This window comes from Scardinius erythrophthalmus (assembly GCF_964197995.2).
Source record: "Scardinius erythrophthalmus genome assembly, chromosome: 4".
NCBI classification, from domain to species: Eukaryota; Metazoa; Chordata; class Actinopteri; order Cypriniformes; family Leuciscidae; genus Scardinius; species Scardinius erythrophthalmus.
In genome coordinates this window covers 3,898,622-3,912,820 of record NC_138224.1, presented here as the reverse complement: position 1 = coordinate 3,912,820, position 14,199 = coordinate 3,898,622, and the positions used below count along the sequence as shown (strand labels likewise).

Here is a 14,199-nt window from a genome sequence, read left to right as displayed (position 1 = left end):
ACCGGCTCAGACACCACCGGCTCAGACACCACCGGCTCAGACACCACCGGCTCAGACACCACCGGCTCAGACACCACCGGCTCAGGCACTGGAACTCGCACCACCGACTCGGGCACTGGAACTGGCACCACTGGCTCGGGTACTGGAACTGGCTCGGGCACTGGAACTGGCACCACCGGCTCGGGCACTGGAACTGGCACCACCGACTCGGGCACTGGAACTGGCACCACCGACTTGGGCACTGGAACTGGCACCACCGACTCGGGCAGTGGAACTGGCACCACCGGCTCGGGTACTGGAACTGGCACCACCGGCTCGGGCACTGGAACTGGCTCGGGCACTGGAACTGGCACCACCGGCTCGGGCACTGGAACTGGCACCACCGGCTCGGGCACTGGAACTGGCACCACCGGCTCGGGCACTGGAACTGGCACCACCGGCTCGGGCACTGGAACTGGCACCACCGGCTCGGGCACTGGAACTGGCTCGGGCACTGGAACTAGCACCACCGGTTCAAATGTGTGCGAAGCCCACACACACACCATGGCTGTGGCCATAATAGCCAGTGTCGCGGTCACTGAAGGCTCAGGAACAGACACTGGCTCCGGCTCAGGAACAGACACTGGCTCCGGCTCAGGAACAGACACTGGCTCCGGCTCAGGAACAGACACTGGCTCCGGCTCAGTAACAGACACTGGCTCCGGCTCAGTAACAGACACTGGCTCCGGCTCAGGAACAGACACTGGCTCCGGCTCAGGAACAGACACTGGCTCCGGCTCAGGAACAGACACTGGCTCCGGCTCAGGAACAAACTCTGGCTCCGGACTAACAGCCGGCTGCACGTGCACGGTCTTAGAGATGACAGCCGGCCGCACGTGCACGGGCTTCGGAACCTTGTCTGGTTGCACGGGCTTCGGGGTCACGGACACCGTCTCGAGATCGAGGTCAGGATCGGGAAACTTCCTCCTCCTCCGCCGTCTCTGATGGCGAGTGGACGACTCTTGACTGGGTGGAGCCCGTGGCGGAGGAATTTCGGCATCGAAAGATGGCCAGACCGAGTAATGGGACTGGACCTCCTCCCGACCCTCCCCGCCTCCTCTACGACCTCCCCGAGTTCCACGGAATTTGGCCAAGCGGGTCCCCTTGAAGGACTCATCATGACGGGGTGCGTGATCCGACACAAAACTCTCTGTGGGCTGAGGCTCAGGGGGCTTGATGATGAATCTTTCGTCTGTTCTCTGAGCCCACAGAGCAAAACACTCAAAAATGTTCATCCTGGGTTGGGACTCACTGAAAGACGGATCTGGTGGTGGTTGTCTCCGCTCACCTCTTGCAGTGGAGAAATAGCGACGGGAACTCATACTGCTTGGATTTTCTTGGTGGATCAATCTGTCACGAACCGCACACGGATGAAAGCAGGTGAAATCCAAAGTGCAGTAAGATGAGTTTTATTAGGGTAATCCAAAAGCGAAGTCAAGACAGGCAGGGTTCAATATCCAGGACTCAATACAAAACAGTGAACAGGCTAGGCAGGAAACACGGGAACAGAAGCGGCGTGACATAAAACATTGATCCACAAAGAACACAAGACAAACAGGGCTTTAAATACATGAATGACAAGGGGATAACGACAGACAGCTGGTGATTACAAACTACAGACACCTGGGTGTAATTCACAGACAGAATTGTGGGAGATGAAGTTCTAAGTGCACGACACCGTGAAGGTAAGGAGGACATCTAGTGGAGACCTGGGGAACACAACCAGACACTGTGACATTGTTTGCATATAAAACATCATTTACCATTTTATTTACAATATGTTAATGTTCAACGTCCGCCCTCACGTCAACACAACATGCGTACATCGTGGTGCTCTCATGAACCCGCGTTGGAGATTCATCTTTTGCAAATAAAGTGGTATTAAACAGTTTTTTTTTCACAAACAAAGCACTATCCCTTTAAGAACCGATCTATGTTCAAACGTGACAGTTCAGAGGTTTTCAATTTAACATTTTTATGATTTAACTATTAATTTTGGTAACACTTTAGATTAGGGTCCAATTCTCTCTATGAACTAGTTGCTTATTAGCATGCAAATTATATTGGCTGTTTATTAGTACTTATAAAGCACATATTATATGCCTTATTCTGAATGACCATATTCTACATCCCTTAATCAACCCAATACCTAAAGTTAACAACTACCGAACTATTACTAAGCAGTAATTAGGCATTTATTGAGGCAAAAGTCGTAGTTAATAGTGAGAATTGGACCCTAAACTAAAGTGTGACCTTAGTTTTTAATCAGCTCCTGTTTGGGAAACCCTGCTGATCCGGAGACCATCTGACTTGCAGATAAACAGCTTGTTTGTGTTTTGTTGCAGGTATCTGGAGAAAAGTGGAGTGAATTTAACAAACATCAACGTGGTGCCGTTCGGTGTATGGCAGAATGTAAGTGATACGGTGGGCTTTTTTCCCTTTTGCTCTTTTTCACGTGTTCTACTTTTTCTGATCTCGGCTTTTGAATCATTTGAAAGGTCGATGATCACCTGAGATTTATGATTCTGATGGACGAAGTTCATCCTGAGATGGACACCTGCTTGATTGTGGAGTATAAAGGTATTTTGCTGCTCATTCAGACTGATTTTTCCTGTTTATCCCTGTAAAGCTGCTTTGAAACAAGTGTTATTGTATAAAGCACTAAATAAATAAAGGTGACTTGACTTGATGAGACTTTTATGTTCTTCCTCTGTTTGAGGAAGGACTAAGAGCTTATATGTTACTAATTATCTTAAGTATGAAAAATAAGTAACAAATTAACTATAAGAATAAGATGAGACAAACAGAGCGAGGTCATAGAGTTTCAGTTGCATTCTTCTCCCTTTATCTATACCATGTGATGTAAAGTACACACAGGTCACATGAAGTCAACATGCACTCAACATGCACAATAACTGTCAGGGGAAAGTTCAAGTGTAGATAAACCACCAACACTTTCTTCCGTTCAAGGGTGTGAAAGTGTCACCCTCCATAAATATGACAAGAGTAAGATTATGTTGAAATTGTTTTATGTAAATAAAAATGATGAATCACCAACAAAAAGATTATCTTCAACAGATAGTTTTTCTCCTCAATAAAGCGGCTAAAGCCCCTCAGAAATGCACAACTTTGCAAATAGGTTGGATAAACTAAAAAAAAAAACACCTTCCAAGGTCACATGATCCTGAATACGGTGGACTGCACCAGACCAAACAATGGACGTCTTCCTCACGGTGTTGACCTGATGATGAGCGACTTCGCTGGCGGCGCCTCCGGTTTCCCCATGACCTTCCACGGCGGCAAGTACACTGGTGAGTTACACACCAAAGTCCCTTTAAGGCAGGCCATTTCACTCGGCGGCCATCTTTGAAACGCTATTTCAGTCATGCAAGTACAGCTCCTATCTCTCTTTGGGGAAACATTAACTTCCAAATTACAAATACATTTTGTATTTGAAATCACCAATTCAATCTGACAACATGTGTCTCATGCCATTTTGTTTCTAAACGCTCAAATCATGACAAAAAAATGCATATATTAAGTGGAGTGGCTGGTCTCCACTAGACCACATGTGCAATCATAAGCACGCTTCTCAAAACACTGACCGTTTTTATAGCAACTGGAGCTTTCTAATGGCAGCTGCAATGATGCGATGACTTTCCAATCCAATCCAATCCAATCCAATCCAACTTTATTTGTAAAGCACATTTAAAACAACCAAGGTTGACCAAAGTGCTGGACATTGACATGATTTCGGACAGATTATAAACACAAGAGTAACAAAAAACCTAACATTTAAAACAAGGGACAAACTAGAAAATAAAAATGCAGAAATACAACTCTCAAGCAGGTTTAAATGAATAAAAATGAGTTTTAAGTCGTGATTTAAAAATGTGAAGGCTGGAGGCCAATCTGACACGCGAAGGCAAATCATTCCACAGCCTTGGGGCCACGACTGAAAATGCTCGATCTCTCTTATTTTTGAGCCGCGTTCTAGGGACAAAAAAAGAGTAGCTGGTCAACAGACCTTAATGATCTCAGAGGAGCGTGCGGCTTCAGAAGTTCAGAGGTATAAGCTGGGGCTTGACCATAAAGAGATTTAAAAACAAACAACAGAATCTTAAAAGATATTCTAAAGCAAACCGGTAGCCAATGAAGGGAGGCAATAACCCTCTCAAAATCAGTGAAAGATAAAAATGGCTTCAGTTTGGTAAGCAGCCTGAGTTGAAAGAAACTAGCTTTTACAACGGAATTTATCTGCTTCTCTACTTGAAAATCACTATCCATCTTAACACCAAGGTTAGTTACCATGGACTTGACACAGGGCGTCAGGGGACCCAGGTCCAACTGGGAGGCGCCAGTACAGAACTGGCTGGGTCTAAATATTATGACTTCGGTTTTACTTTCATTAAAATGTAAAAAGTTTAAAGCCATCCAGGCTTTGATGTCATAAACACAGTCTAATATAATTTTTAATCAAGACTTTACCAATTGGCGATTGGCTCTTTTATTTAGAAGTATTTAGAAGAATATTACCATATTGTTCGTTGCACTTTCTCTCATTTATAGTAATGAATGCGCCATCTTTTTATATCTAAAGTCTTCAAAAATGTGCATTAAGGCAACTCTGCATTCTAATTCAAATTTTCTGACTTTGACAGAAAGCTGGAAGGCGGATTTCATCAAGAATGAGAGGAAGAAACTGCTTAACTATAAGACTCAGTTGGTGAAATCCCTGCAGCCCAAGATCTACTGCCCGTTCGCTGGATACTTCACCGAAGCTCATCCTTCTGACAGGTGGATATTAATGCATCTCTTGTCACAAAACCTAGATAGCTACTGTATGCAAGAATGCATTTTAATTTTTAATGAAAACATCAGTAGTCATCACGAAACAACATTCACAAGCTATTTTATGCATGTTGTGTGATGTCTGACATTAATACTTGAATACAGCAAGGGCGCATTAAATTGATCAAAACTAAAAGTGAAGATGTTTATAATAGAGACTTATTTCAAAAACATTATATGAATTATTCCGGTAGTGTATATAACACTCGAACATGATTAACAGGTACATAAAGGAGACGAATATCAAGAACAGCCCAGCAGACCTGAACGAATCAGTAAGAAAGAGCTGTCCAAACACCTTAACCTGGACACCTTTACCCGGTTCTGTCCTGGATCTGGCCCTCGCGCTAAATGACACATCTAAAAGGTATCATGGCTTTATTAGCATTAGCATGTAACTTTCCCATGCCTTTATTACCGTGTAATGTTTCTATGGCTTAATTAGCATTAGCATGTAGCCTTCCCACGGCTTTATTAGCATTAGCATGTAGCCTTCCCACGGCTTTATTAGCATGCAGAATTCCCATGGCTTTATTAACATGTAACGTTCCCGTGACTTTATTACCATGTAGTATTCCCATGGCTTTTTTTAACATCAGCATGTAGTGTTCTTTGCATTAACATGTAACATTCCCATTGCTTAATTAGTATTAGCATGTAACGTCCCCATGGCTTTAATAGCCATAGCCTGTAGTGTTCCCATGTCTTTATTAGCATTAGCATGTAGCGTTCCCATGACTTTATTAGCATGTAGCATTCCCATGGCTTTATTAGCATTAACATGCAACGTCTCCATGGCTTTATTAGCATTAGCACGTAGCGTCCCATGATTTGTCAGCATTAGCATGTAACATTCTCATGGCTTTATTAGCATTAGTATGTAACGTTCCCATGGCTGTATTAGCATTAGCATTTAACGTTCCTATGACTTTATTGACATTAGCATGTAGCATTCTTTTCATAAGCATGTAGCCTTCTCATGGCTTTATTAGCATTAGCATGTAGCGTTCTTGTAGCTTTATTAACATTAGCATGTAGCATTCCCATAGCTGCATTAGCGTGTAGAGTTCTTGTGGCTTTATTAGCATTAGTATGTAACGTTCCTGTGGCTTTATTATCATTAGCATTTAGCATATGAACATGTTGACGTAGTACTCCATATGAACATGTTGACGTAGAACAGTACTCCAACTAGGGCTGCTGCGAATGCGTCCTCTTCAGCGCTGGCTAAAACCATGGGTCTTAGCTCATGCGTGGCAGTTCCTATGTCACAGAGCGAGTCAGGCTTTTACAGCCGCTACTTCCTCGTCCCCAAAAAGGATGGTGGTCTCAGACCCATCCTAGATCTCAGACACCTGAACAAAGCTCTTATGACGCATCCGTTCAAGATGTTGACAACCAAACAAATTGTCACGCATATTCGCCCGGGAGATTGAGTTTTTCTCAGTGGATCTGAAGGACGCCTATTTTCATATCCAAATAGCGCCCCATCACAGACCATTCCTGAGGTTCGCATTCGAAGGACAGGCTTATCAGTACACAATACTACCATTCGGCCTCTCTCTAGCACCCCGTACCTTCACAAAGTGTTCCATACAGCGGCGCTCGTCCCCCTGAGACAGTGGGGAGTGCGAGTGTTAAATTACCTCGACGATTGGCTCATCACAGCCCAATCGGAGGAGCTATTAACAACTCACAGAGCCTGGCTCCTCAACCACTTAGAATGCCTGGGCCTCAGGATCAATTTCTCCAAAAGCACACTATCCCCCAGCCGGAATATCTCCTTCCTGGGTATAGAAATAGACTCGGTGCGCATGAGAGCGCGCCTCACAGAGCCCTGACCCCCTGGAAAGCGACTGACTGGTATCGGCCTGGCGTGAGATTGGGTATGATCTCGAGGAGAAAAACAATCTCGACAGATGCCTCCAGCTTACCCTGGGGAGACCTTTATGAGGGCAGGCCCGTCTCTGATCTGTGGTCAGACCCAGAGAAACGTCTACACATAAACTGTCTAGAGATGAAGGCAGTAGCCTTAGCCTTAAGAGCCTTTCTCCCATACTTAAAAGACCACCACGTCCTGGTCCGGATGGACAACAGGGCAGTGGTGTCGTACATAAACCGCCAGGGTGGAATCTCTTTCTCTGGTCCCAGCACAACCTGCTCTCGCTGAGGGCGGCACATGTGCCAGGCCTTTTGAACCAGGGTGCGGATATGCTATCCAGACGCAATGTTCTCCCAAGGGAATGGTTCAGCTGCTGTGGGATGTCTTCGGCAGGGCAGAGGTCGACCTCTTTGCCTCAGAAGACAACGCTCACTGCCAAATATTTTTTAGAAAGAACAGGGACGCGCTCACCCGCGACTGGCCGAGCAGCCCTCTGTACGCATTCCCTCCTGTCACGATGCTACCACAAGTCATCAAAAGGATCAGGGAGTGCAGATGTGCAGTGCTGTTAATACCCCCCCTCTGGAGAACCCAGTTTTGGTACCCAGAGCTGTTACAGCTGCTGGAAACAGGCCCATGGCCGATTCCGCTGAGGAAAGACTTCCTCACACAGGTGAACGGAACGATTTCGCACCCCCGTCCCGATTTATGGGCCCTCCACACATGGCCCCTCAACGGGTACCCAGGTATCTCCCAGATAAGGTGCTGAAAACCATTTCGGAAGCGAGAGCGCCCTCAACAAGGCGCCTGTATGCTCAGAAATGGGCAGTGTTTATGGTGCGCTTCACAAAATGTAGACCCTCATTCATGTGAAGTACCGAGTGTTCTTGCATTTTTACAAGAGCTACTGGACGCGGGTCGCACCCCCTCCACGCTCAAAGTCTATGTGGCGGCCATAACAGCGTTTCACGCTACGATAGCTGACAAACCACTGGGAAGAAACGACCTCATTGTGCGTTTTCTCAAGGGCGCTAAGAGGTTAAACCCTCCGTGCCCCCCATCTGTGCCTATCTGGGACCTCTCCAAAATCCTGGAAGCCATGAGGGGTCCCCCATTCGAGCCGCTTCGGTCAGTGGACCTGAAGTCGCTCTCGCTCAGAATTGCTTTTCTGCTGGAACTTGCTTCAGTCAAGCGAGTGGGTGATCTACAAGCCCTATCTATGAGCGCTTCCTGCCTGGAATTTGGGCCGAACGACTCCAAGGTCATTCTTAAACCAAGGCACGGTTATGTCCCTAAAGTGCTCTCCACTGGCACTCTGTTGTAAGAAATTGTAGTCTGCCTCGACCCAGATTCCACTCCAAACTATATTTTAGAATGAGCTCATCTCCAAAATGGCTTAATTATCATAGAGATGAAAGAAAGTCAAGTTATATTGTTTCTTCACCATTTGGATTGATCACATCCTGAACAAATGGTAGTCAATTGTAGAATGGGAATGGGTGTGGGACACAGAGAACCTTCTCAGACAATGGGGTGTCACAACTTCATTAACATACAGACCACAGCTGTTGCAACAAGAGCAACTTCATTTACATTAAGAAGAGGATAAAAGGTTTAAGATTTGGATGTTCTGGGTTCTTTGTTTCTGAAATCTCCTCTTGTTTCACTTCTCATTGTCCTTTTTTTTTTGTCCATACAATATAGCAAAAATCTCATCTTTTGGAAATTCATCACATTGCATTGGTTTTCATTTCTTGTCCTAAAACAGAGCACAAATCTGTTTATTTTGAAGTTACACATTCTACATTGATTAAAAAAGAAAATCAAATGTGCTTTTAATGGTAGTATTATTTTATACAGAAATAAATTATTTATAATTCAGATAAGAATAACGTTAAAGTTAATTAAAATTTTAAGGAAACAAATATATTCATTTGAAATATAGCAAATTAATTTTAAATTCATTCAGGTACAATTACCAAACATATCTCGAGGTCTTTTGAATAAAGGCTGGCAGTCTTTCATTATCAACTGTTGTTGTGGACTATATACTGGAGAAGTATTTGTTCTCCATTTGAGTGAGATGTTTTTATGTGGCTAATTGAGCAAAGTGCTTCCATATATTTTATTATTAATAGTATTAGTTCAAGAATAAAATAAAAATATCGGATTGATATCGGTATCGGCAAATAGCCAAAGCTGCGGCATCGGTATCGTATCGGAAGTGAAAAAGTGGTATCGGGACATCCCTCCTTATGACCATGAACTACGGTTCCTAGTTATCCAGTATATGAAGCTCATTTAAAACTCGCTTATTTTAGGATCATGCTTCCCTTGTGATTCATACTATGCTTGGGTAACGGTAGAGCGAAGTTAGCACGCACTGCGTTTTGAAGGGGGTTCCCATAGCGTAAGCTAGCCTTACGCAATACGAGAGACCTCTCGTAAGGGAACTACTTGGTTACTGACGTAACCTCAGTTCCCTGAGATGAGGGAACGAGTATTGCGTAACCCGCCGTGCTACTGTGCTAGCATCAGGGGATCGCTTCAGTCGTTTAAACCTGGAGCATCCTCTGACCACGCCCATACTGGCGGGCTCTGATGCGCCAGGGCGCCAAGCGTCCTGATTGGGTCTCGCGTCAAAGCCGCCTCACCATAGGTTCGTGCAGTTGCTGCAGCACATCCAATGACCGCTCTCGCGCTCAGTTGTGCTCGCTGTGCAGTGTGCAGCTGCACTGCGTTTGCTTCAATATTCTCAAAAAAAGGAGGTTTTCCCATAGCATAAGCTAGCCTTACGCAATACTCGTTCCCTCATCTCAGGGAACTGAGGTTACGTCAGTAACCAAGTAGTTTCTTTTATTTGATGTAACAAAAATAATTTTTTAGGCTTTTAGTTTTAGTTAACCATAATAACCAAGCATGATTGAATAATTATGCATTTTATAAATATATACAGTAGAAGTGTAATCTGTTAACTATTTATTTGTAAACATATTGACTGTAGTCTCTGACATTGTTTTTTTTTACCTTTTTTACGTTTATTGTTTATAGTTTTTGAGCATGCATCTGTTTAATTTTGATTTGAGAATTATGTTGTTATGATCCTATTCATATGAATGAGTGAATTAGTGTGTAGCATGATTCTCTGATTATGCCTGCCTGTTTTTCATTTTCTTTTCTGGTTTTAATATCATAACCATAGGAGTGCCATCACTGAACCGCCCAGCGGTACAAAGATCTATAAGGACAGTTGGGACTTTGACTTGTATGTGGATGAACTGAATGCTTCCATTACAGCTGAAATCTTTAAATACAAAAGCTGGATCCAGTACTATTATAACTGGGCAGGATTTAAAGGCTACAATCTGGTAATTCGGGTAAATAATATTTTTTATAGCTAAACGGCAGATGGATCTCACACATACACAAACAAACACGCACAAAGATGAGTTAAACTCTAACACTGAGTGTTTTCCATCAGGTCATAGAGACGGATGATGATTTCAAGCCCCTGCAAGGTGGTTACGACTATCTAGTGGACTTTCTGGACCTTTCTTTCCCAGACACGCGCCCAGAGAGAGATCACGCGTACGAAGAGGTGACCTGACTCGAGTCCTGTAGCACAGACTGTGTTGGATGAGATATGCACTGATTTTAATACATGAAACGTGTGTGTTTAGATCAAGAACAGAGTGGGCGTGATGAGACACGTGGTTTTGAACGGGCTGCTATGGGACGACCTGTACATCGGCTTCAATAACAGAATGAGTCGAGATCCTGATGTTTACCACCACAAGTAAAATACAATCATCACAATATAAAAAGGAAAAATACATAAGGGCGTATTAGTGATGTGTCAATTGTAATTATCATGTTTGGGATTTTATTAATTTACCATGGTATTTGCATGCTACCCTAAAGCACTCGTAGGAAAAAGGTTCAGTGAGGTTCTATATAGAACTCTAGTGTTCTTGACTCAATTTTAATGCCAAAAATAAGTCTTAAATTATTGCATTATAATTTCATGTTCAAGAGGGTTTTTATTTTATTTGTATTTTTTTATCAATTAATTAAAACTAAATCCATAAAATGATCCCATGATTGGAACCCCTAAAAGGTTCTATATATGAAGTGCCTGACGGAATCCTTGAAGGTTCTATATAGAACCTTTTCTTCTAAGAGTGTATGAAGATTTTAACGTAAAAAAAAAAGTATATATATATTTTTTTTTTCTCAATACTTCAGTTTAAACTCTAATTTTCATTTATGACATTTAGATTTTATTTCAGATTTATTTTAATTAATGAAAACAATTTTTACGTTTTAGTGTTAACACTAGATTGTTTTATTTATTAACATGAGATAACTACATCAGTTAACATGAACTAAGAATGAACAATAGCATTTATCAATCAGTTAATGTTAATCTCAATATTTACTACTATATTTTCAAGATCAAAAGTGAAAATATGAACATGAACATTTTAACCAACTTTAACAAATGTTACTAAATGCTGTTATTGTTAGTTTAATTTATGTTTGTTAGTGTATGTTAGTTAATGCATTAATAATGTTAACAAATGAAAGCTTATTTTAAAGTGTTACCATTTTAGTTTAAGTTAACAATAACAACGCGTACGGCCACTTTGCTAACATGATGACAAAAACATTTCAGATCAGAGAAATACAAGCAGTGGCATTCATGACAGTTAATAGAATTTGTTTTTCACCGGCAGGTTCTGGAATCATTTCCAGACAGAGCTGCCACTATCAGGGCCGGACTGGGATCATTTCCTTCAAACTGCCTGTGAAACGGATGTGCCAGATGAGAGCAGTAACGCCTGTGTGCTGTCTTAATTTATTCATTTGAATTACAAGGATATCCGCATGTCCTCACAATGTAAGGTGCCTGAAACCTGAATACACACTATTACAGTGCTATGCATAAGTTTAGACACCCATACTAAAGTTTACTAAAAAGAGGAATAAAAAATCATCTTTTGGAAATTGCACTTAATGCCTTAATTAAAAACAATTAGGAAAAATCCAACCTTTAAGGACACCAATTTTCTTTGTGAATGAATAATGTATCGTAAATAAATAAATGTTCTTCCTTAAAATACAGGGTGCATAAGTCTGGACACCCCTATGTTAAATTCCCATAGAGGAAGGCAGATTTTTATTTTTAAGTATTTTTTTTTTAATTGTTTTTTAGGATACTATGCATCCTGATAAAGTTCCCTTGGCCTTTGGAATTAAAATAGCCCCACATCATCACATAGCCTTCACCATACCTAGAGATTGGCATGGAGTACTTTCCATAAGATCATCTCTCAATGCAAATCAAACCAGCTATTAGGCTAACTGAAATAAGACCATGCCAATCTCTAGGTATGGTGAAGGCTATGATTATTTGAATTCCAAAGGCCAAGGGAACTTTATCAGGATGCATAGTATCCTAAAAAAAAAAAAAAAAAAAAATACTTAAAAATAAAAATCTGCCTGCCTCTATGGGAATTTAACATAGGGGTGTCCAAACTTATGCACCCTGTATTTTAAGGAAGAACATTTATTTGTTTACGATACATTATTCATTCACAAAGAAAATTTGTGTCCTTAAAGGTTGGATTTTTCCTAATTTTTTAAATTAAGGCTTTAAGTTCAGTTTCCAAAAGATGATTTTTTATTCCTCTTTTTAGTCAACTTTAGCATGGGTGTCTAAACTTATGCATAGCACTGTACATCCACCTTATTTTGCAACACGGAAGTAAGCTATTTTCTGTGAGTGTGCGACACTTCCGATTCATAAGCCGCATATTGTTACATAATAAAGGAAGAATAAAAGTGCACTAAACGGTAAAACTATTTGCATTACAATCCAGTATGTTTACAATTATGACAATACATTAAAATAATATGGTAAGAAATAGCAGTTTGCAATATCAAGCAGGATAACAGGCTTTTTTTGTACAGCTAAAAATTTTATTATAATAATTTAGACATTAAATGAACAAGTTATCAGTGTAAATGTTCTGAGTCATAACATTATTTATGTGGTTTTGGGAGTGTGAATACTTGATTCTGTGCAAAAATAATTTTGTGTAATGGTGCAAAATCGTATGATCGGCAGCTGATTTTCTTCATATATGAAGAAAATCAGCTGCCAATCATACGATTTTGCACCATAGTTAACTATAGTAGCACTACATTTGCTTCATGTCTCTTTTTCGGTTAAGTTTGCTATGTTATTGTCATGTAGTTATTGTTTATTTATGAAATGGGTTTGAAATGTTTGTTTGTTTTGTGTTGCTGGTATTTGGGAGACACTGACAATTAACTATTGCCATCACTAATGTATTATGCATTCAGGAGGAGTCACTAAACACTGGGATATTATGAGATGCTGATCACTTTATAATCAACTACTTAAATTACTGTAAAAAGCATAAAATAAATGAAAATAAATGCTTTAAGAGACTGTGTACTTTTTAATAACAATTACATATCAACAGGGTCCAAAAGTCTAAGAACACTTAGAAAATGTGATTTAAATAACTTATTTAAACCCAGAGAAGGATGAAATGTTTCATATTTAACTTTAATTCTGATAATATAATTTGTAATGAACAAAAAAAGGATTTCCACTTTTAGTTTCAGACTTTTAAACCCCACTGTAATATAAAATAAATATGTTAAGTATAAACAACATAGACATCAGTGATGTTTTAGTATTACTATTATAGTTTATTAATATTTATTAATAAACTATAAAGTTATAAAATATTTGAAATTGTATTTATTTTTATATATATATATATATACAACACTTATAATGTTTTTTTAAGGTAAAGTTGTTTTTAAGATAATATAATTTGTAATGAAAAAAAAACACATTTTCATTGAAAAAAAGATTTTCACTTTTAGTTTGACTTTTAATTCTAACGTTAGTCGTTGTCGTTGTCCAGGACATCTCTCCTCTAGCTAACTTCCCTCTTCATGCTTCTCTCTCCTCCACCCCCCACCCCCCTTCATGTGCATGCGCACTAATCATTCTTGTCGGTTATTGGCTGGAACACTGTTTGTTATGTTTCGTGGTCCAGGCTGGGCCAGTTTGTTTTTGTTGCCGTTTGTGGAGACCGCGTTTTTTTACAGTGTGTTCAGGGGACAGGCAGCTAGCGGATAGTGAGGAGATGTTTGCTGGATGTGACAAAAAATGTGTCAGCCTAAAAAACGTGTGACATCGCTTAGAGCACCTTTAAATAAAGCCCTGATCTCATCAGAAACAGGACACGACCACAGTTACACCACATCTGCATGCAGGTTGCTCAATATGCTGAAGAACATCTTCAATTATTTAATGTTTTAGTTTTGCAAACATGATTGCACAATAAAAACTAGTTTTGTGTTAGAGATGCCAAACTCATTAA

At 40.9% G+C, this 14,199-nt stretch overlaps 1 protein-coding gene across 1 annotated transcript in view; it reads left to right on the top strand.

Moving 5' to 3' along the window:
- The window catches only part of cmah (cytidine monophospho-N-acetylneuraminic acid hydroxylase), a 33,113-nt gene extending 19,870 nt beyond the window's left edge, over nucleotides 1-13,243 (top strand). Inside the window, exons 7-15 of the mRNA XM_081363635.1 lie at nucleotides 2,385-2,451; nucleotides 2,538-2,619; nucleotides 3,213-3,350; nucleotides 4,701-4,836; nucleotides 5,114-5,257; nucleotides 9,975-10,149; nucleotides 10,254-10,370; nucleotides 10,453-10,568; nucleotides 11,509-13,243. Coding sequence (XP_081219761.1) covers nucleotides 2,385-2,451; nucleotides 2,538-2,619; nucleotides 3,213-3,350; nucleotides 4,701-4,836; nucleotides 5,114-5,257; nucleotides 9,975-10,149; nucleotides 10,254-10,370; nucleotides 10,453-10,568; nucleotides 11,509-11,629 — 1,096 coding nt within the window. The 3' untranslated portion in view covers nucleotides 11,630-13,243. The remainder of the gene's footprint in view (nucleotides 1-2,384; nucleotides 2,452-2,537; nucleotides 2,620-3,212; nucleotides 3,351-4,700; nucleotides 4,837-5,113; nucleotides 5,258-9,974; nucleotides 10,150-10,253; nucleotides 10,371-10,452; nucleotides 10,569-11,508) is intronic.
- Nucleotides 13,244-14,199: the final 956 nt, after the last annotated feature.